The sequence below is a fragment of the Andrographis paniculata genome, unplaced genomic scaffold, assembly GCF_009805555.1.
Source record: "Andrographis paniculata isolate CXL003 unplaced genomic scaffold, ASM980555v1 Contig18END, whole genome shotgun sequence".
NCBI classification, from domain to species: domain Eukaryota; kingdom Viridiplantae; phylum Streptophyta; class Magnoliopsida; order Lamiales; family Acanthaceae; genus Andrographis; species Andrographis paniculata.
In genome coordinates, this window is record NW_026137468.1 from 1137691 (window position 1) to 1159849 (window position 22159).

At 30.5% G+C, this 22159-nt stretch overlaps 3 protein-coding genes across 6 annotated transcripts; 1 reads left to right on the forward strand and 2 right to left on the reverse strand.

The window, feature by feature from the left end:
- Positions 1 to 1169: 1169 nt before the first annotated feature.
- On the reverse strand, positions 1170 to 6165 carry LOC127266686 (vacuolar cation/proton exchanger 3-like). Of its 4 annotated transcripts, none has more exons than XM_051297060.1 (13): positions 6058 to 6165; positions 5309 to 5349; positions 4927 to 5196; positions 4763 to 4830; positions 4652 to 4680; positions 3751 to 3947; positions 3424 to 3636; positions 2671 to 2805; positions 2428 to 2544; positions 2287 to 2340; positions 2081 to 2197; positions 1687 to 1780; positions 1170 to 1612 (listed from the first exon to the last, which is right to left on the reverse strand). In XM_051297060.1, the coding sequence occupies exons 3-13, from the start codon at positions 5194 to 5196 to the stop codon at positions 1602 to 1604; spliced, it is 1305 nt and encodes a 434-aa protein (XP_051153017.1). In that variant the 5' UTR covers positions 5309 to 5349; positions 6058 to 6165; the 3' UTR covers positions 1170 to 1601. The 4 variants fall into 4 exon arrangements, with proteins under 4 accessions (XP_051153017.1, XP_051153008.1, XP_051153000.1 ...); XM_051297051.1 differs by having other exon boundaries at positions 4927 to 5222; positions 6058 to 6164; XM_051297043.1 differs by having other exon boundaries at positions 5891 to 6160.
- A 3956-nt stretch (positions 6166 to 10121) lies between these two features.
- LOC127241136 (mitogen-activated protein kinase kinase 5) lies at positions 10122 to 11939 on the reverse strand. The gene has a single exon (XM_051260053.1). It carries the CDS (start codon positions 11523 to 11525, stop codon positions 10467 to 10469), a length of 1059 nt encoding a protein of 352 aa, XP_051116010.1. The 5' UTR covers positions 11526 to 11939; the 3' UTR covers positions 10122 to 10466.
- A 5361-nt stretch (positions 11940 to 17300) lies between these two features.
- Positions 17301 to 18136, forward strand: LOC127239284 (uncharacterized). Its single transcript, XM_051257366.1, has 2 exons — positions 17301 to 17511; positions 17616 to 18136. Exons 1-2 carry the CDS (start codon positions 17301 to 17303, stop codon positions 18134 to 18136), a joined length of 732 nt encoding a protein of 243 aa, XP_051113323.1.
- Positions 18137 to 22159: the final 4023 nt, after the last annotated feature.

Here is a 22159-nt window from a genome sequence, read left to right on the forward strand (position 1 = left end):
TTTTCCCTATTAAGATAACACTATAAATCATTTAGGATTAGTGTGCTAGCCTCTGTAGTTAAGACGGTAGAAGGGTAGAGAGAGTAATAAGGCTATAACACAACTATATGGTTAAAAAAAACAACTATAAAGAAACAGAACATAAGTTTATATTATGAATCACAATTGTAGATGTCATGGCATTGAAGGTTTATTATATGGCTTTGAATCCGCTGGTGTATTTGTTTGGTGGTTTTAATTATTTTTGTTGAAATTAAAATAGTAAAAATTTTGAATTAGAATAGTTATACGATGTGATATAGACAGGGTTTATGTGATATTTTGAATGTAAAATTAATTTTTAGTATAATATAGATTATTTCTTTTAAAAAAAAATGTTTAATTTGATAATTTTTTGAGGAGAAAATTTTAATAAATTGTATAAATTTGATAAAATGTGATAAAGAGAACACATATGGAAAACAAAATGATCAATAATACTTGATAAAATTGCAAAATGAGTCATCATTATCATTAAGAAGGTTAGTATTTGTTGCCCAACACCTTGTCTCGAAAGGAGCTTTTTCCAAATGTTGCAATATATTTTATTTTTTAATTTTAAATACAATTCAACATTATTAAACCTATATTATCTAATCACTATTAAATTAAAAGAATAACAATAGTTGAAAATGACAATCAAAAACATTTTTTCCAATATGAGAATATAATCCACTCTGTGTAGAAAACATTTTGATGGGATCACTGAATATTTGCTCTAGATATTGCCTAAAAGTGGTGGGCCAATAGAGCACAACCATGTCAGTTATCAATAGAGTGACACTAATTGCATCTAAAAGTCAAATTACGAATCGATGCCCATCCCCAGCCAGATTGAAATAAGGAAAAAATTGTGTGTTTAGTTGATGATGTTTTTGGATTCTGAAAATAATCAAATTAACAAGAAACCCTAAAAGATATAGTACAGTCAATATATCATCAAATTGACACCGCACATATTTAATATTTAAGCTTTTCAGGAACACAGAATCACCCTTCTTGATACCTCAAAGCAAATCCTCTTTAACAGCTTCAAACACATACAATGAATCTCAAAAGGTTCTTGTCTGAATTCTCATGTATTATTGCTATCTTTACTATTACCTGTGGATTACAGTAAAACCATGATCTCACACACTATCAAGAATCATTATAGAAATAGTGATACAGAGGCCTAAGCTTCTTGTCAATGTCTGTTACATATAAACCATCATCCCAACTCTAATGTAGAGATTTAATGGACTTGATAAGACCCCTCAGCTCGATCTTGCAAAAGAAACAAAGACAAATATGAAGTAGGTAATTCGAGCTGATTTCAACTTATCTTGAGATTACAAATACTTGATTGCTACAAAGAACCAAAAATCAGCTTTCTTTAAGCTTTCATTGGGACCTGGTTTCGATATAATGATACACAGATACATGAAACTTATGAAACCATAAGTTCTTGTTAACAGATATCAACCAAGAAAAGGCTCTTCTGCCAACGAACCCCACATCCCAACATATGGCCAATGCCAATCGGAAAAACTATAGATAAGCCGTCAGCTTCTTACATGTCCTCAATCATCATCTACGCAAGTTTAGACAGTAACATTAGTCCCCTCCCAAGTTCATTCACTCTACATATAAATATTCAAGACTCACCTGGCGATGGATTTTCATGCACAAAGAAACTAGCGGCCACAATTAGATAGCACAGAGTGAGCATCAAACCTTTAAAATAGTTCGATTGTCCTTCCTGCATTAACATAAATAACAGTAAGGGAGTGTTTGTTTGTTGTGGGTTTTAGTTTTTGGGTTTGAATTTTTTAATAGTTGTTTGATGTGATATAAATAAAGGTTGATATGATGTTTTGAATGTAAAATAAAGTTGTAGTATAATATAAAAAAAGAAAAATAATTATTTGATGTGATATTTTCGAGGAAAAAAGGAATTTGAATAGTAAAAATATGTGGTAAAACCCACAAAAGAACAATCCTAAGAGTCTTTATAGTGAAAACTACCAAATCCAAGGTATAGAAGAATGGGAGTACGAACCTGAAGCATAAATGCCACCACCAACACTGTGATAAATAATGTAGCAGTTTCGAACAATTGGAAATTCAAATCCATGGGCTTCCCCATGATCCAACCGACTATTACACAAAATGGAATCTGCCCGTAAAATAAATGGAATCTGTAAGTTTCGAAATGTATAATTGTATAATCCCTTGAAAGCTAGGTCTAGGATTAAAAGGTCTTACCAAAAACATGGATATCTGAGTAGATGATCCAATTGCAACCCCAAGAGTGATATCCTGCACAGAAAGAGCAAAAATGACTCGAAAACACAAATGGTAAAAAGCATCGATTTTTTCTGTTATTACAAGGCATATGGCACATACAAGCTTATCTTTCATTGCAAACATTATAGCACTTGCATGCTCCGCAGCATTGCCCACGATTGGAAGCAAAATAACACTTATAAAGGCAACGGGCATTTTCATCGAATCAGAAGCTCCCTGAACAAGTCAACAACAAAAAAATGAAATAAGAACTTTTCATTGATGCCATCGAGTCTTGTCTACTTTCGTAGCCCCTTCTGTTCTTTCGCTTATTTCCTTAATTAAGACATCACGGTAGCGTACCTGTATAGCATCAACAAGGTATCCAGACAAAATAGATATCCACAAAGTTATAATAGCAAGCCATGCTATAGCTTCCCATTGATTAATCTCGGGAACCTCTTCTTCATCACAATCGTCTGTACTATTATCTGTTGCCTACAGAAACCAGACTGTTAAATTATTGGCTGCCTAGTGCAATACACACGGAGATATATATATATATATATAATGGGCAAAACTGTACAAAATCCACATGTAGTTTTACGAAATTGTGCTAAATCTCCATACTTCCAAAATTGCGTAAAACTCCTTCATGATTCATAAACTATGCGTCTAATTCCTTCGGACGTTCTTATTAAGAGTATTTGACCTACACACGTCCAAATTACGAATAAATTTCAGAATCTTCATTTTTAAACTCCTAATATTACAAATATTCGTTCCTTTTATATTTCACCTCTAGAAACAGTAAAAGAAATTAGAACTAGAGGAAAGAAACTATTTCTGAATATATTTACTGTTCCTGGAAACTAAATATAAGAAAAATAAGTATATTTGTAATTTTAAGAGTTTAAAAATTGAGATTACAAGAGCATGCAGGTCAAACACAGTTGAATATGGACGGCCGCAGGGTTAAATGCGGAGTTTATGAAACCAAAACTATAAGACAGTCTGACGTAGTTTTGAAAGTATTGGGGATTTAAGCAATTTCGTGAAACCACTGGTAAGTTTTGTGCAATTTTGGCTATAAAATGTTATATAGGTTACACCCACCTCATCTAGATGACTATACAGATTCTGCTGGCTCTTAAGCTGAAAGAAAAGATAGCTAGCGTAAGCTACCAGCATTATACAGCTGCTAACTCGTGAAAGAGCAATCTCCGACTGGTTCTTGTGTACTTCCGTATGAGTGAAGTGCAGAACTGCCGGAAATAACAATCCCATAACAGCCATTAGCAGCAGCCCGGAGTTCACAAGCGCCGTGGCCTGAATATTTTCCAGCAGTTAGTTGCCATTAGGTTCCTCACCATAGTCACCATAGTCGAGTGAGTTACGCGCTTAAAAGTTCAAAGTAGGTTAGTATATGATTAGATCAACCACCTTATTGAAGTACTGGACTTTCCGACGATGAACCACCCCACCACAGAAGAAGGCACACCCGAGCACCAAAAGCATATTCGATAAGATTGATCCAAGCAATGATTGCTTAACAACCGGAATCATATTGTTCTTCAACGCATACATAGAAATTATCATCTCCGTCGCATTTCCGAATGTGGCGTTTAGAAGGCCACCGACTGTTATTCGAAATGAAACACTTTTCCATAAACATTCGATATAGTTTTTTTTTCATGAAAGTTAAGGAGATATAGTTACGAAAATATGATTTCGTAGCTATAGCTCTTTTACTATAAAATTCAAATTCATAACAAAAGAATTTTAGGAATAAAATATGTGTGATTTTTTTAGCTAAAAGATTTTAGCTATGAAAAATATTTTTGTAGCTAAAATTGTTTTGGTATAATAATACTCCATCCTTCCGTCTCAACTTAAATTACCATTTTTTATTATTTTCGTCTGTCCCACTCCACGGTATCACTTTTGTATTTTAGTAAAAGTAGTCATACATTAATACCAAAATACCCTTAACTTGTACCTAAATTACAAACATACTATTACACACACTTATTTTATAAATAAAGTCAAAGGACAAAAATGTCAAAATTTCTTACACATTTCCATTGACCAATAAAATATTATTATTTCTTAATTTATTACGAAACCTCAAAAGGTCCCTTTGGAGTGGGACAAAGGGAGTATAATTTTCTAGCAAAAAAATTATAGCGACGAAATTAATTTCGTAGTACATAATTAGTGATAAAACTAATTTTTGTTACTAATTGACATTTTGTAGTTAAAAATATTGTAGCTAATTAAATACTTATTTGTAGTGCAAATCCTCAAAAAACACAAAGGGGGAAATAATTAAGGAATAATATACCTGTCGGCCCCGTATACCACGCAAGTTGCCTGCAGAACAAACATACATAATCGTCGTAAATATTATCGTGTTTTAAGCAAATTATATTGAAACCATGTAGTAAGAACTTACTCGGTTGCATAACCAAGGCGCTCGGCTAGAGGAGTTATACCGAGTAAGCTAAAGAAAAAGACCCATCCCTAGAGTTCACCCCATCAGTTCAAAAAAGGTTCAGTAAGATATTATTATCATAGCCCGGTATTCTAACATAACAGGGTTGTGTCTGATCATCATACCTGTTTCCTAGTAAGATAGTGTAGTGTTATTGCAAGTGGACCGAAAGGAAGCAATACGTTGATCTTTGCCTTAAGCAAGACAATGTATACGCTCCTTAATATACTGATTCTATGAACCTTTCGTAAGACCCACGAAGCGGAAAACTTGGGATGAGCTAAAATATGAGATGTCTCGCAGCTCATTGGCTGCATTTTAGTTTTCGGATGAGATGCACTTAGTGGTGTCTCCTCGTCCGAATCAAGACCTAACTTTTCGTCCGCAGATCCCATCTTTAGAACACAATAATACAAAATGCCTGTAAGACAAAAACAAGAATCTTACAGTATACAAAATTCAGTCCCCAAAAGAATAAGTTTTAAGCCGAATCGACTTATTGCATACCTCAATGTAATAACATGTGAAGGCAGACAATACACACAAATCTGCAATCAATGCAAACAATATATAAGTTTTAAGTTCTCACCACAACATCAACCAAGAAGCAAACCAAATCTTTAACTTTGCAACTTTCTAGGATGTGTTTGTTTGTGTTTCTATTTATTAATATCAAAACATAGATTCAAACACCTACTCTCCAATCAAAGAAATTCAAATCCAAATCATCTCATCTCATCTCATCTCATGCCACAACCAAACACACCTCAAAACAGAGATGGGAATCTGCCCAAACCAATTCCCAATGCAACAGAAAATTAAAATCAAGATTTTGCCCAACAATTAATGATCCCAACAAACAAATCCTATGCTGTAAATTCTCAGCATTTTCCACACCAATCCTCCTCCTGGTCAAACTATAACACAAAAGCAACAGGATAGTAATCTTTTCTACACAACAAGAACTTATAAAACCACAAACCCTATTAGAAACACAACCAAACAAACAAAACCCACAAACCCAAATCCCAGATCAAGATTCTTACAAATCACAACTGCCCTAAAAACCAAATGGGCTCTTTCACTTACCCCAAAAAATAGAAGAATTAGAAACCCCTTCTTATTACAATTGAACTGATCCCAAACCAACTGTACCCACAAACTCCAAAATTGTTGCTTCAAGGGTGGAAATCAAACATGCAAAGTTTAAGGTAGAAATGGGCAGGAGAGAGAAAGGGTAGAGAGAGAGAGAGAACCTCAAGAATTGAAAATTGGGTGTGAGTGTGTTGTCTGATTTCGCAATGGAGAAAGAGAGAAAACAGGTGTCTTGGATTAGAGGAAGTTTCCAAGAAGCAGCACTTGGTATAGGTATAGTAGTATTTAAATAATTCCCCTCTTAAGAATACGATATTTATAGATCTTCTAGTTTTAATTAGTTTATGCATTTATGGATCAGTTGAAGAAATGGAGAGTGAATTATGTGACGATCTGTGGGGCTGCGATTTGTCGCAGCCATTAATGAAATCGGATTAAAGACTTGTTTTTATTTTTATATATATATTTGATCAGATTGGTTGATTCAAACACTAGTTTTATTATAATTAATTACTGGTATTGAATTATTTAGGAAAAAAATATAGATTAAAAGTTAAGTATTTAATGAAATATTTTTTAAAATAAAATAAATGTTTAATGATAAATTAATATTTTATATAATGTCTATTTTATTTCAAAAAGTAAAAAGTAGTGATATTTTTATATTTAATTGAGAGATATTTAGAAAAAAATAAAAATAAAAATTGATTTGAATATACTAAAATATTTATTGTGGAAGGATGAAATATTTACTAACAGAGTCTGTGCTACTAAAGATATCTTAAAGCAAACTTGTGTGTTTGTTCCGAGGATTTGATTTAAATTCAACTATTCATCAAATTTTTTTTTCCTCAAAAATATCAAATCAAATATCTAGTTTTTATTTTTTATATTATACTAAAAATCAATTTTACATTCAAAACATCACATCAATACCTATTTATATCACATTGTACAACTATTCAAATTCAATATTTTTACTATTCAAATTCTAATCCAAAATCCAAACCCCAAACAAACACACCCTAGTGGAACATTGTAGAAAAAACTATCAAAGTTCAAACCATATATGCCACACATGTGTGGCAATAATTTTCCACTCTAAGAAAAAATAAATTGATTCCAAAAAAATTGAAGTCCAACTATTATAGGGGTATTGTCGGCATGTTAATTCACATTTCGGCATCGATTTGTTTGTTATTTTTCTTCCTTTTTTTTCTTGTTTCTCTCACCAATAGATCGATTTAAACCTACAGGCGGTTGCTCACCGTAGCATTTGGTAAGCGTCCGATCGAACTTAATAACTGCAAATTAGGTCCGTGACCTGAGGCGTCGATCCATGATCTCATGGTCATACGTTCAATTCCTACACCACCAGGTCATCCATTACGGGGACCTGTTTTATAATAAACGGAAATTGGCTGATCCAAATACAGGTACCTCAGGATTGGTTTGGTTTTGATTTTAGTTTGGATTTGAGTTTCTAATTTGAAAATAATTTTATAAAAAATTAGTATATTTTTATTAAAAGTAATAAAAATTTAATAATTGTATATATACTTTTTTTTTTAATTAAAAAAAAAAACCAAAAACAAAAACAAACAAACAAATCATGGACTTGCTATCATTATTTTAAGGTAAAATAAGTTTCCTAGTTATTTTTTCAAAAAAAAAATAAATGCAATTAAATATTTAATTTATTATATATAATATATTAATTTGTTATACTGTTCATTTTAATGTAAAATAAGTTTTCTAGTTATTTTCAAAGAAAAATAAATGCAATTAAATACTTAATTTGTTATAAATAATATATTAAAGTTGTACTTAAGTATTCAACTGAATTAATTTATTTTAAAAAATAGTTTAAAGCATATCCAAACAAGGTTTTTTTAAAAATATATATATATATATTTTACTTTTTTATATAGTTATTTATTTTTATATTTAAATTTTGTAAAACCAAAACATAAATGAACGCACAAAAATAACACATTTGTTTATGCGAAGATAAGGAAAAGTCTTTGGGTGTATTTCTTTGGTAGCTTGGGTTTAAATTTTAAATAGTGAACAAATAAATTTAATAATTAAAATTGTAAAAATTCAAACAAACACAACCTTTATATTTATATACATTAATTAATTTATTTATAATAATAATAATAATAATAATAATAATAATACTAAAGAGTAGCTTGGCTTCCTTCCGTGTAGTTTTAATGTTTATCTTTAATAAATAAATAAATAAATATATATATATTTATACATTAACAGTTTTTATTTATTTAATTTTAAGAGTATACATACAATGATACAAAGACAACTAATATAATTTCCTTATTGGGCTCAAACCTGGGCAAAAGTATGTGACCCCTTTATTTTGCAGATCCAACAAGCATGGTTTGTGGTTTTTTTTTAATGTTAATAAAAATACATATTTTCGCAAGTTATTAAAATAATAATAATAATAATAACAAAATACATATTTTCTCACTAACCCATTATTAGAGTGAGCCGAACAGTTCGTGAATTTGGCTCGATTAAAGCTCGTTCGCAAACGTTAACGAGTCGAGCCGAACAACATAAACAGACTCGTTTGGTTAACGAACGAACTCGAGCTTTGTTCGCGAATATTTGTTTAAATAATATATTTATTATAAATATTATATATACATATAAAATTATAATTTATAAATTAATAAAATATTGATTTAAAATATATAAATAAAATAATTTTAAATTTCCTTTATAATTTATACATAAATTTTTAAAAAAATAAGACAAACGAACTCGAACGAACTTAATCGAACACGAGTTCAAACAATAAAAATTCTTAACAAGCCGAGCTCGAAAGCTTAATGAACGAACACGAACCTTGTTCGCGACATTAACGAACACTTAATTTGGCTCGATTCGGCTTGTTAACAACTCTACCTATTATACGAAAAATCTCCACAAAAGATTACAATCTCATAAAAAGGCAAAAAAGAACACACATCCAAAAGCAAACTCCAAACAAGAAAAAAGAACAAATCTTGGAAACCCCCCAAGAAACAGCCCTCTCTTCCCTAATAGACAAGAAAAAGAAAAACTCCATGTAAGAAAATGGATAGGGTGTCAACAATCAAGGCACCGTTAATAAACACTTCACTTACAGTGCTTCTTCACACCTTAAATGTCAACCACAGTGCTGATTTTTCTCAAAAATACAAAGTAAACATTCAAATAGCATTAATTTTTAATACATACCATTGTACTCTTTAAATAAAAGTTACAGGCTTTTTTTTTAAACTGGAATTATAAAAATATGTCTTAGTGCTCTGCATAAATATCTATGATCGCCATTAATAAATATAAAAATAGATGTATAAAAATATAGATACATACAAAAAAATACTTGCACATTCCAAATCTAGGGGCACTACACCAACCTAGAAAACCACCTCAAAGCAGAAACAGAAACAGAAACACCCATCCTTCTCCTCCTCACAACAGCCAAATCAAAAAGAAAAAAAAAATTAAATTAAATAGCAGCACTGAACTGGTGCAGTGTATGATCCATTATTTCCTACATAAAGTAACATGTAAAAAAAGCACACATGGACAGCTACTCAACATTCTGGGAAATTTAAAAAAGAAAGAAAAATAAATAAAAGTTAAGGGCAACAAATGCAACCACATGTCTCCATGAAAACATGTCTTTTGGTTTCTTGGCTTCATTATTGGCATGTACTTCCATAAAGCAACAAAAGAGAAAGAACCACACTTTTTTCCCCCAAATTAGCTTACACACATCTTGTAAAAGAACCCAACCAAATATTGCTCAACCAAGCTCATCATCATAACCTGCTATCAATCAAATCTAGCCTCAAAAGTAAGCAAACTACTTATGGAGATAAACCATGGTAGAAAGAAAGAAAGAAACCATTCCAATATCCAAGAAAGAACTAGGTTCTTTCATATTCAATTAATCTCAATAATGTAGTCATCAAAAGAAAAAAAGATCCTTCATGAGGCAGGCAAAGGGAATATGTCCACAAGGGATCCTTCTCTTTTTTGGATCACTATTTGTTCAAAGCACAGTAATAATAACAACAATAATACCAATAAGGTGCAACCAATGTAAGGTGAATCCAACCTACCTGTTTATTCATTTCATACACTCCTAAATCTCCACCAAATCAACATTAGAATCATTCGACATAATAACAAAAACACTAAATGATTCAATAAAAATAGATTCCCATTCATTTCCACATTGTCATCATCATCATCATCATCAACTTACCATTACATTCAAGATAGATTTTGCTTCACAAATACCTCCCATAGAGAATTCAACAGCCTGCCAAAACCTTCCATCATTCTTTAATCCAACTTCTTCCCCTTCCCTTGCCAATTCATCAATCCCTTTTTTTTCCCTTTCGGTTTTTCCCTAAAGAACATCCCAATGTAGCAATGGCAAACAAGTTTCACAATTCAACCTCCATCCAACCAACAAGTTTTTAAAAAGACAAGATAAGCAAAGAAACAAAAATTTAATTCGGAAAAACCAAATATAAACTAACAATCACAAAAACTGCGGCCGGGGAGGTGGAGGTAACAGCTGGTGAGGCTGATGAACCTGATGGCTCCCGCTCCCGTTACTCCCCGGCGAAGCATACTGCATAATAAATGGGTGCCTCAGCAGCTGTGGCGCAGTCCATCGCCGCGGCGGATCCCTTTGAAGACAGCAAGCTATGAAATCCCTAAACTCCCGGCTCGCCGTGGCCGGTGCCTCGGGCGGCTTCGACATACAGATTGCACACATAAGGCTTGCCCAATCACCTTGGCGTCCTACAGAAAATGGAAACTTCCCTAAGTAGAATTCAAGAATGCTGACTCCCAAACTCCAGATATCCCCTGCATAACCATCGTATTGACCATGGTTTAGATCTGTGTTGATCCTTTCTGGACTCATGTAGGCTATTGTACCCACTGATGAATTGCAAGGATCCATTGTTTGAGCTAGAACACGAGATACTCCAAAATCTGCAATTTTGACAACCCCTCGGGAATTAATCAGCAAATTTGAGGGCTTGATGTCACGATGGACGATCTTCCTTTTGTGGAGGTAGGAGAGGCCGCAGAGAATTTGTCTTGCCACGTCGGATAGGGATGGCTCCTGAGGGATGTGGATGCTTTCGAGGGATCCTTTGTCCATGTACTCGAGGAGGACTTGAATTTCGCCATTGTGATCGATGAGGCTGTGGCATCTGACGACGTTAGGGTTGTCGACGTCGCCGAGTATTTGGATTTCGCGGCGCATCTGATTGCGGACTGCGTCCTCGTGGTTTCCGTAGATCACTTTTAAAGCGTAAATTTTGCCGGTGGGGCGGTGGAGGACTTTGTAGACAGTACCGCCGGCGCCGCTCCCGATGCGGCTCACGCGCTCCAGATCGGAGTATTCTAATTGGAGGGAGGAGGATGAAGAGGAGGAGGAAGGGGCGGAGCTCGGCGGTAGAGGTAGGGGGACGGCCAGGGTGGGGTCGCGGTGGGGGAGGGGTAGGGTTAGGTCGGGACGTCGGCGTTGACGATTCGTGCGATTCGTGGCGGATCCGGCGGCCAGCGGCGGTTGGAGTGGCCTCATAACTGGTTGATAACAGCGGAATCTGAGATTCGAGGAAGAAATCAGCTGCAGCAGCAGCAAGAGTGAATTAATCAAATCGCGCAGTGGTGGCGGCGTGAAATGGAAATCAAAATTGGGGATGGTGTGAATGTGGAATTTGAAAATTGAAATGAATCGTAGAAGGAAATGAAGATTGATTGATTATATTCCAGAAAGAATGGAAAATCTGATAGAAGAAAAAGAAATGAATGAATCCATGGAGGAGAGAGAGAAAGAGAAATAGGGATTGGGAGAAGGTTCTTGGAAGAGGGAAAAGGAGAAAGAAGAAGAAAAGGGGAAAACCAAATACTACGAGAGAGAGAGAAAAGAGAGATGTAGCCACTAAAACAAACTAGGGAAAGCCAGCAGCAGCGATTCAAGCCTCTCTCTCTCTCTCACTACAATAATGTGGAAATTATTTATATATATATATATTCCTTCTATCGTGGAAATTTATGTAAATTTATTTGATTATATATATACTAAAAAGTAACGTGTTTGTTTGGGGATTGGATTTTAAATATCTATTTATTTTATTTTTTTTAAATATCAAATTAAATATTTATTTTTTATTTTTTATATTATACTTAAAAATAAATTTTGTATTTAAAATATCATATCAACATTTATTTATATCACATTGTACAACTATTCAAATTCTAACTCAAAATTCAAACTTCCAAACAAACATACCTTAAGTAAAAAAAAAAAATACATATTATGATCAATTTATTGAATAAATAAAAATAATAATAAAGTCTTATTTACTATTTTTGTCAGTGCCAAACATGATAGTCTCGTTTCATTATTTTTTATACTAATACACTCACAAGGACAAAAAAATCTTTTAGTCATATTTTTTACCCAATATTAATATAATATCAATATTTCTTAAATCTAGTGTCAAACACAACCCAAATTACGGAGGAGTATTATTTATTAAAATAAAAAAAATAAATTATTTAATATAAATGAATTAAATATAAATTTAAAGAATAATAAAAAATAATAATAACATAATTTTTATGGATAAAAAGGTGTTCAATAAAAATATATTTGGTATTCTATAAAAAATATATCTTACTTTAGAGAAGTATGTTTTATAGAAGTATATTTGTCTCTCTCTAAATTATATATTATGTTATATATTATACTTTATTTGTCCCAAAATTATAGTCTTATCTGAATTAGACACCGAATTTAAAAAATATAATTCATATTACGGATAAGTATATAAATATTAAACATTCTATTTTGAAAAAAAAAAAATTCAAATAAATACCTTGTTATAAGACTGATAAAATATATTCATTAGAACTTTATGGACTAAACTAGTAAACTGAAAATTTTTACTCACGCTATTGTACATTCTTTATCCAATTTTATTGTTTTGGTCCTTGCTATATTTTGTTACATTTTTTTTAAATATATATAATTTTAAATTTATAATTTATAATTTTAATTAAATTGATATAAGTTATACAGTAATTATTTATATCATATTATAATTAATTTTATAAATATTTTTTAAAATTATTTAATCTGCATCACTCTTAAACTTATGTATATATTTAGAACATAAAAAAAACAAATTCTTATATATATATATATATTTTTAATAATGTGAGAATTCATCGTCGCTACCTTTATATTGTGTTTTCAGTAAATTTTTGATAGAATTTAATAGTATGCAAACAATGTTCGACAACTACAAGTGACAAATTATATGTAGCAGACAAATTTTGAAAACGTCGGAGTTTCAACTAATATATATTTTTAAAATGGGAAGGAATATATATGTATATATATATATATATTTAAAAAATTTCAATTATGTGGTCAATTAATCAAACATAATTTTTTTTAGAAAAAGTAAAAATAACTAAAATTTTCTACCTATGTAATAAAAAATATATATTAATATTTTTTTTAACTTTGAAGAATAAATAAAAATAAATTTTAACGATAATAAAAAATAAAATAAAAATTAACTTGGATGATATCATTATTTAAATAGTTTAAGGGTGTGTTTGTTTGGAGGAATAGATTTTAAATACACTATTTATTTTATTTTTTTTTTAAAATATCAAATTAAATATTTATTTTTTATTTTTTATATTATAGTAAAAATTAATTTTATATTTAAAATATCATATTAATACATACTTATTTCATATTATATAATTATTTAAATTAAAAAATTTTAATATTCAAATCTCAGATTAAAATCTAAACCTCAGACAAACACACCTTAAGAATCCACGGATGCGAGCGTGAATACACAAACCAATTATATCAACCCTAGTCACCGGATTCCATGACACACTTCCAACACGTGTATTTCACGCTATCATTAACGCGTGAATTCGTAAGAGAATGGCTCAGCTATGTGGGAACCACTTTACCGCACCTCCATTTGGGCTGTCCTTTTTATTTTTATTTATTATTATTATTATTATTAAATCTATCTCTTGTCTTTTTCCTTCTTAACATGACTTTATTTGTTAATAATTCATGCTACATTAAATTATAACTAAATTGCCTTTTTATTACGTTCATAATTATATTTTATTTTAAAATATCAATTATTATAAAAATATATAGAAATTACGAATAAATAAAATTAATTGGTTATAAGTAAATTTATTTATTTTACTGTACTGATTAAATATAATTAGATGCCGCTGTCAATTATTATAATAAGTAAAGCCATTTATTTTAAAAATAACAAATTTTATAACAAGAACTTCTAGACAAGTTATTAATTTTATATAAGGGTTTTAGTTAGTCGTTTATTTTTTATTTTCTAAAAAAAGAAATTGAATAATTGTTTGAATATCATATTTTGTTAAATATATATTTTCTATAATATTAACTAGTAATATTAACAAATAAACAATGACATGTTTTTAATAATATATTTGTAATTTATATAAAAATAATTTTTTTTAAACATGTAATAGTAAATATATACATTTGAATGTAATAAATAAAAATAGTAAAAATATATAAAGCTGTGTGTTTGTTTGAGGGATTTGTTTGAATTTTCACTATTCATCCTATTTTTTTCCCCCAAAAACATCAAATCAAATACCTATTTTTCATTTTTTATATTATCATAAAAATCAATTTTACATTCAAAACATCACATCAACACCTATTTATATCACATCATACAACTATTCAAATTCAAAATTGTTACTATTCAAATCTCAACTCAAAATCCAAACCCTCAAACAAACACACCCTTATGGAATTACATGAATTTAATTTTGATAATATGTGATGAATATCAAATCTCATAGTTAGTTTAAAAATAAAAATTATTTTCTTAATTATTTCAAATACTCTTCACATTGCATCATTTTAAATATTTTTTACAAGTAAACGATGAATTATAATTATAAAATATTTTAAATTTAAAATAATTCAAATTTATTTATTTAAAATGTACCATCAAATTCAAATTCCTACCACCCAACGAGCCCTAAATGAATATGATCAATGTCTAGAACTTCTTCAATCTTTAGAGTCAAGAATTAACATAATCAAAACCATTTAATTATTAATTAACACAAAAGGTGCATCAGCTTTTTACCTCTGATAATTAAATATATTATAATATAATATATAATAATCCACATGCATTCTATATATATATATATATATTAGTATATTATATTTATATTTATATTTATATAAACATACGTGTATAGATATGATAGTGACACATAATTTTTGTGCTTGATGAACTAATTTTGACAAAGTTGAAATCGATTGATTTCATCGATTGGTACATGTAATGAAATATCTGATTTTTTAAAAAAAATATATAATTTCTATAATATAATTCAATACTATTCAACTAATATACACAATATAATAAATTTTTTATACAGTAGGTTTGAAAAACATTGGAAACTAACAAATTAAATAAAAGCCTGTTTGATTGTACTCCAGTCCATATTTATCATTTATTTTAATATTTATAATTTTTTTTTCTTTTATAATATTTTATATTATAGATTTATTCTTAATTAACATATTACATATAGAAAATTATCAAAATATTGTGTAGAATTATGTATTCTGTACAAGTAAAACATATCCCTAAGACTTCACAAAAATAAAAGTAAAAATGATTTTATCACTTAGGACTTGAAAATTAATAATAGAGGAGCACCTGATCTCAATATAGCATGCACGAGCAAGACTTTTGTATCTTCATTTTTTCTTTATTATTATTAAATCTTTAAAATAGTTTATTTGATTTCATAAACATTTCAATATTTATGTTTATCAAAAGTAAAAGTAATAATAATAAAATAAAATTAAAAAAAAGGTCAGTAGCCTTTGATTATGGCCTCAAACATTAATAATAAGAATAAATTATTTGTTCCTATAAAATATTATATATTTTTAACTATAAAAACCAAAAAGAAAAAGAAAATGGTAATTAGACACTGGTATAGTGATATTACACATTAAAAAATACTATTGAATATAATATTTTTAAAAAAAGTAAAATCAATGATCGAATAATAATTTTTTTTTTCTTCTCTTTTAAACTCAAATATATATACCTTTAGTTGCAATTTTAAAATCAAATTATTATTTGTTCTGAATAGTTTTTTTTAAAAAGTATATTTTTTCTTAAATAACAATCAAAATTTACAGTCTGTTTTAAATTACAATCAAATAAACTCCAAATATTGATCCCATTAATTATTCATTCATATTTTCATTTATATTTTTATACTTTTAAAATAAATAATTGTTAGATACTTTCCCTGTTTATTCTAAAATAAATATTCTTATTTTTATTTATTTACATACAATATATAAATTTCATTTATTAGTAATTATGAGCACTCGATTCTGTTACCGTGTTGATTTTAGATGATAATTCTTTAAAAAAACATAGATTGAAAGTCAGGTAGCACAAATATTTAGTACACACATCACATGTTTGTAAAATAAAAACTTAGTCCAGGAAGGGATGGTCTGATAGTGTGGGAGTTGGATTTGTAATCATAAGGTCATGGGTTTAAACCCCTGACGCTTTAGGTCATGTTTTAGTTTCGTCTTATGCATTTTCATTTGAATTGCATGTTTTTTTTTATATTCACTTTCTAGTAGATTTATCCGAGTTTTGGTAGATGTTAGTTTAAATAAATCGAAATCGATCGTTTAGGCTCGAAGCTGCGCGGCTCGACCGAAGGAGCCGCCCAAAATCCGACGACGGACATGCTCTTTGGATACTTCCGGAACCCACACAGACAAATCGACGAACGGTCTTGGAAACTTTGAATTTTAGGATCCAATAATTGGTACGCCCAGTGGGACCAAAGTCAGATTTTTCGAAGAGTGATGTCGAGGTTGACATGGGGTTCATTTGTACCGCCTGAAAAAAGCTACTGAATTGTTGCAGAACATCCAATGCTTTAGGTCTTAGGGTCGGGGCAGGCAAGATCAGGTTGGAACCAACAACCTGCAGGAAGCTGGAAGCAACAGCCTGCGGATGGCTGGAGCCAACAGCCTGCGGAGCGCTTGAACCAGCAGCCTGCAGAGGGTTGGAATCACCATTTTGCGGAAGGCTGGAACCAACAGCCTGCGGAGCGCTGTAGCCAATAGGCTGCGGAGGGCTAGAACCCCTTGGTCGTTGGAGTTTTGAAGAGTAGTGTTGAGCCTTTACGAGGGTCAAGCAAATTTTCAGCATTTGGCATGATGCAGCCAGGGTGATTAAGCAGACAACCTATGTGGAATGCGCCAACGCCACCATGGGGATGTCACGGTCCGAACGTGGCTAATCTCCAACGGAAGAGGATCATCGAAACACAAAGGCAAGGAGGGCAGTCCGCAGAGATGCAGCCGCCAACCTTCTATCAGCAGGCAGCCGGAATACAGCCGCTGACATCAAATCAACAAGAGACCAAGCCTCTAATGAACGTTGATGTTATCACAAATTGCATAAGGGGGCATTTAAAAAAAAAAAAGGTTTGAAAAAAAGCCTAGTGCTACTTTGATTGCGGAAAGTTCACCTCAATATGAAAAAAAAATAAAAAATTGCAGGGGCAGAGACTCCAGATGTTGTGGAGGCTCTAGTTGAAAAGAAGTCTGCGGAGATAGAGGTTCTAGAAGCCATGGAAGCTCCAGAGCTTGTGGGGGCAGAGAGTCCAGAAGCTGTGAAGGCTCCAGTTGAAAAGGAGTCTGCGGAGGCAGAGGTTCTAGAAGCCATGGAAGCTCTAGAGCTTGTGGAGGCTTCAATTGAAAAGGAGTCTGCGGAGGCAGAGGTTCCGGAAGCCATGGAAGCTCCAGAGCTTGTAGAGGCAGAGACTCCAGAGGCTGTAGAGGCTCCAGTCCAAAAGGAGTCTGCGGAGGCAGAGGTTCCAGAAGCCATGGAAGCTCCAAAATTTGCGGAGGCAGAGACTCCAGGGACCGTGGAGACTCCTAACAAAAAAGACGATGTACGGGCAGAGGCCCCATATGAAAAAGACTCATTGGCCACGGAGCCGCTCAACAACAATGGAGCTTCAAGCCTCGGACCCAAAGACTGCTGCCTCCATAGAGCCGAAGACAACAACTTCCAGTAGATTGTGGTGCTTCCACAGGGCCGAAAACAGTAGTCTCCATGGATCTTAGGACAACAGCTCTTGGACTATGGCGCCTCCATCCCAAAATAATGTTTCCATAAGGTTAGAAATTGCTGCCTCCATTGAGTTGAAAACAACTACCTCGATTGGATTGCGGTGCTTCCACAAAGTAGAGGAAGGTTGCCTCCACAAGATAGAAAGCAACAGTTTTCACAGATCATGGGATAACTACTTCCGTTGGCCCTGGGTTAATAATTTCGTACTGAACATTAGTGGAGGGCTTATGCACTTTTATACTCTATTCAAAAAGCTCCATGGAACAAGCCAACAAGAGGAAAACCGAAGATTCCATTTAACTCGAGATTGTTGGGGACACATCCCCGTAGACCGGCTAGGAATACGATGGAAACAAGTCGGAGTAAGCGGCAGATCTGGTCCAGAGGTAATGAAAGAAGTTTAGAGCAAGTGAAACCCGGTCCAAAGGCAAATGAAGCGTTTGAGAGCTAATAGAAAGAGGTTATCAGGTGGTTAGGAACTGACGGAAGAAGGTTACCAGGTGGTTAGTAGCTGATGGAAGGAGATTACCAAAGAACTGATGGAAGGAGGTTACCAGGCAGTTGGAGGTAGTGAAATGAGGTTATTAGGCAGTTGGAGGTAGTAGTGGGAGGTTACCAGACGATTGAGAGTAGTGGAGGAATAATTAGAATTGACACTTTTAGTCGGAAGTGGCGGTTATTCTATCTTAGGATTAGAACTAGGAAAAACACATCACACAGCACAAGAAGATGAACTCGTATTTTTCTCTATTTTATTTTCATGTTTTAGTTTTGTTTTATGCATTTTAATTCGAATTACATGTTTTTTTTATTCGCTTTCCAGTAGATTTATCTGAGTTTTAGTAGATGTTAGTTTAAATCCATCGAAATCGATCGTTTAGGCTCGAAGCCTTGCAGGCTCTACTGAAGGAGCCGCCCAAAATCCGACAACGGACAGGCTCTTTGGAGTATTTCCGGAACTTACATCGACAAATCGACGAACGGTCTTGAAACTTCCGAATTTTAGGATCCAACAATTACCTGTTAATTTTTAAAACCAATGTTCTATAAAAGGATGTCCGGACCTGTATAGAAATATTATGTATAATAATATTTGTTTATGTAATAGCGTTGTGTGTTTGTTTTGTAATTCATCTCATCCTATTCAGCAAGGTGTTAGAATTACGTAATTGCCACCATGAGCACTACTACGTACGAAAATATATTTAAATCTATATTTATGGATATCAATAATGTTATTAGTTAAAAATAATACTTGTATTTTTTCTGTACTAAAAGAATAAACTTACTTTCTTAGACAGGAGGTTTAGAAAATATGAATATTATATTAATAGTTGGTAGATAATAATTTTATTTTTTTTTATGAGTATAAATTAATTTAAATATAAAAAGTAATAACTTTTTGTATAATAATAATATTAATAATAAAATTTTCTAGTGATGATTTATGGTAATGAGATTTTGTTTTGAAACTTATAGAAATAGTAAAATATAACTATTAAATTGAAAGCAATGATGAATTTTTTAAACTCTATATCAAAATAAATACTATATATTTTGCATGGACACAAGAACTATAATATTTTAAATAAATAAGAGTACATATTTAAATGAATGAATGAATATTATGTGAAATATATTTACAGAAAAATATATCACTTGAAGGCTATAAAAATAAGAAGTAGACAATTTTATTTTATTTTATTTTATTTTCTATTTTCTTTTATATGCTGACTTTTCAGTCATTGGTGTAATTGTTTTTAGTGTTTAAATTTATTCCAGACTTGTCAATCTTTGCACTTTACTGCCTATTTCCTTTTTCATACTTGATATTTATATTATAAATAAAATAATTCATTGATTGCAAGTAACATAAATTTCAAGTTAGGTGTATCAAAATAATAACAAATAATTCGTACAAAATAAATAAATAAAATCGTACAATCATCTTTATCCCCAACTACTCATCAATTCGGATTTTAACCTTTTTTCTTTATGTAATAAAAACTCTGTATTGAAGTCGTATACTTTTTTAAATTTAAATATTTATTATTTAATATTGTAAAGCATAACAAACCCTACAAGTATTTCATTTTAGCATGTTACATTTACTTGTTGATAATTAAGGGTGTCTTTCATTTATGTTTTAGTCATATTTCATTTATATAATTTATAATTGAATATTCTTTTCTTACAAAAAAAACTATCTATATCAAATAATTATTTACTTATATATATAATATCAAACAAGCACACTCCTGTAGTATTTTATTCAAAATACTAATTACACTAACTATTTTTTACCTAAACAAAAACTAACAAAAAATGAAACAATAAAACACAATAACACCCAAATAGTAGTTGAAATAAAAATTATATATATATGTTCTTTTTGCATATAAAATAGCAAGTAAAATACTTATAAGGAAGGCATATAAAAGTCAATTGTACGAAGGACGTGAAGTCAACTTACGAAAGTAGGGCGAAAAGGCTGCGAAATTAGCATTAATTTGTCCAATCTTTAAATTATGATTTCAATTCCAACCAAAATTGAATATATATATATATATATATTACATTATTGACTTTACAAAGTGGAAAAATTATTAACAAGCAACTTTGACTAGGTATGTGTAAACCATGATCCTAAATATAGTACGTTATTAAATTTCAATTAAATAATACTTTAAAATCTAATAACATTTTCATATATAAACAGAATTTAAATTTATTAATTAATAAAAAATGTATTGATGTCATCCATAAATACGTTAAATTAAATAATTCAAAATTTAAATATTGAGGTTTTGCTTATTTAAAATTTGTTTTTCATTTTTTTTACTGCATCATCATTGTTATTCTTGTAGAAATATAGTGTATTAAATTAAATATAAATAATATTATTTAGTCTACACAGTTAGTAATAAAATATAATATTTCATATTATATTAAAATTACTATTTAAATAAAAAAAATCAAATAAGTTAACATTTTTTTTTTACTGTGTTGTTTACTTGAGATTCCGTTGTTTAAACTTAAAATTTAATTTGAATAATATTTTTAATTTTTTAAAAATATAATAATATATTTTTATAATAAAGTGCAAAGATTATAGTAACACTTCGAGAACATATGTAAATAAGTCTTTAATTTCATCATTAATTTGGACGACATAAAATGACTAATTAGGATGATATTAAGGAGCACTTGGAGTACGAAGATCCGTACAATTTTATTTTATTTTTAAATGTAACAATAAATTAGGGTTGAAAATAAAGTCAAGTTCCATGTTAATATTTTTATTCATAAATAACTTTAGTTGTTTTTTATTTTCAAAAAAAAAAAAAAAAAAAAACCAAAAATCACAAGCAAGAAGACTATTTTAAGTTCGTAACTCTCTTAAAAATAGATATTATTATACTCCTATGTATTACAGGCCTGCTTACAAAATGGGCTTAAATGGAGGTCCAATTTTCATTTATTTATTTTTGTTATTTCTTTTTTATCCTTATAATATTTAAAATGGTGGGTATTATTTTTTAAGTGAAATATTCATTAGATACAATATTCTACTTGAAAATAAATACATATATATTTTTTATTGAGAGTAATAAATTATATTAATAATAAAAAATACCAAAAATATCTTTAAAAAATATTAAAAAATAGAGCCAAATGTGTCAAACCTTGCTGATCGCGTAAGTACATGATTAGCTTGCCCAGTGTTCATTATTTTGGCTCTATTTAAACAAAAGATACTTTTAGACTTAACATTATTTAATTTTTAAAAAACATTGTATCAAATATATTTTTTTTTTCATATATCATCAAATAAATTAATTTTTTATTATTTCTAAAATTCCAAATTCTTTAAACTTTTCAAAAGTATTTGTCTAAACAAAGCCAAAGCCTTTGTGTTTGGAGAGTTCTCAAATATAAACTAAAACAATATTGACTATAAGTCGGT

Excerpts from the sequence above, each read along its gene's own strand:
- LOC127241136 (XM_051260053.1), bottom strand. The coding sequence starts at position 11,525 with ATGAGGCCACTCCAACCGCCGCTGGCCGCCGGATCCGCCACGAATCGC.
- LOC127239284 (XM_051257366.1), top strand. The coding sequence starts at position 17,301 with ATGTGGAATGCGCCAACGCCACCATGGGGATGTCACGGTCCGAACGTG. Across the intron at positions 17,512-17,615 it reads CGTTGATGTTATCACAAATT|GGGCAGAGACTCCAGATGTT; the intron begins GCATAAGGGGGC and ends AAAAAATTGCAG.
- LOC127266686 (XM_051297060.1), bottom strand. The coding sequence starts at position 5,196 with ATGGGATCTGCGGACGAAAAGTTAGGTCTTGATTCGGACGAGGAGACA. Across the intron at positions 3,637-3,750 it reads AAGTCCAGTACTTCAATAAG|GCCACGGCGCTTGTGAACTC; the intron begins GTGGTTGATCTA and ends GAAAATATTCAG. Across the intron at positions 2,545-2,670 it reads ACCTTGTTGATGCTATACAG|GGAGCTTCTGATTCGATGAA; the intron begins GTACGCTACCGT and ends TGACTTGTTCAG.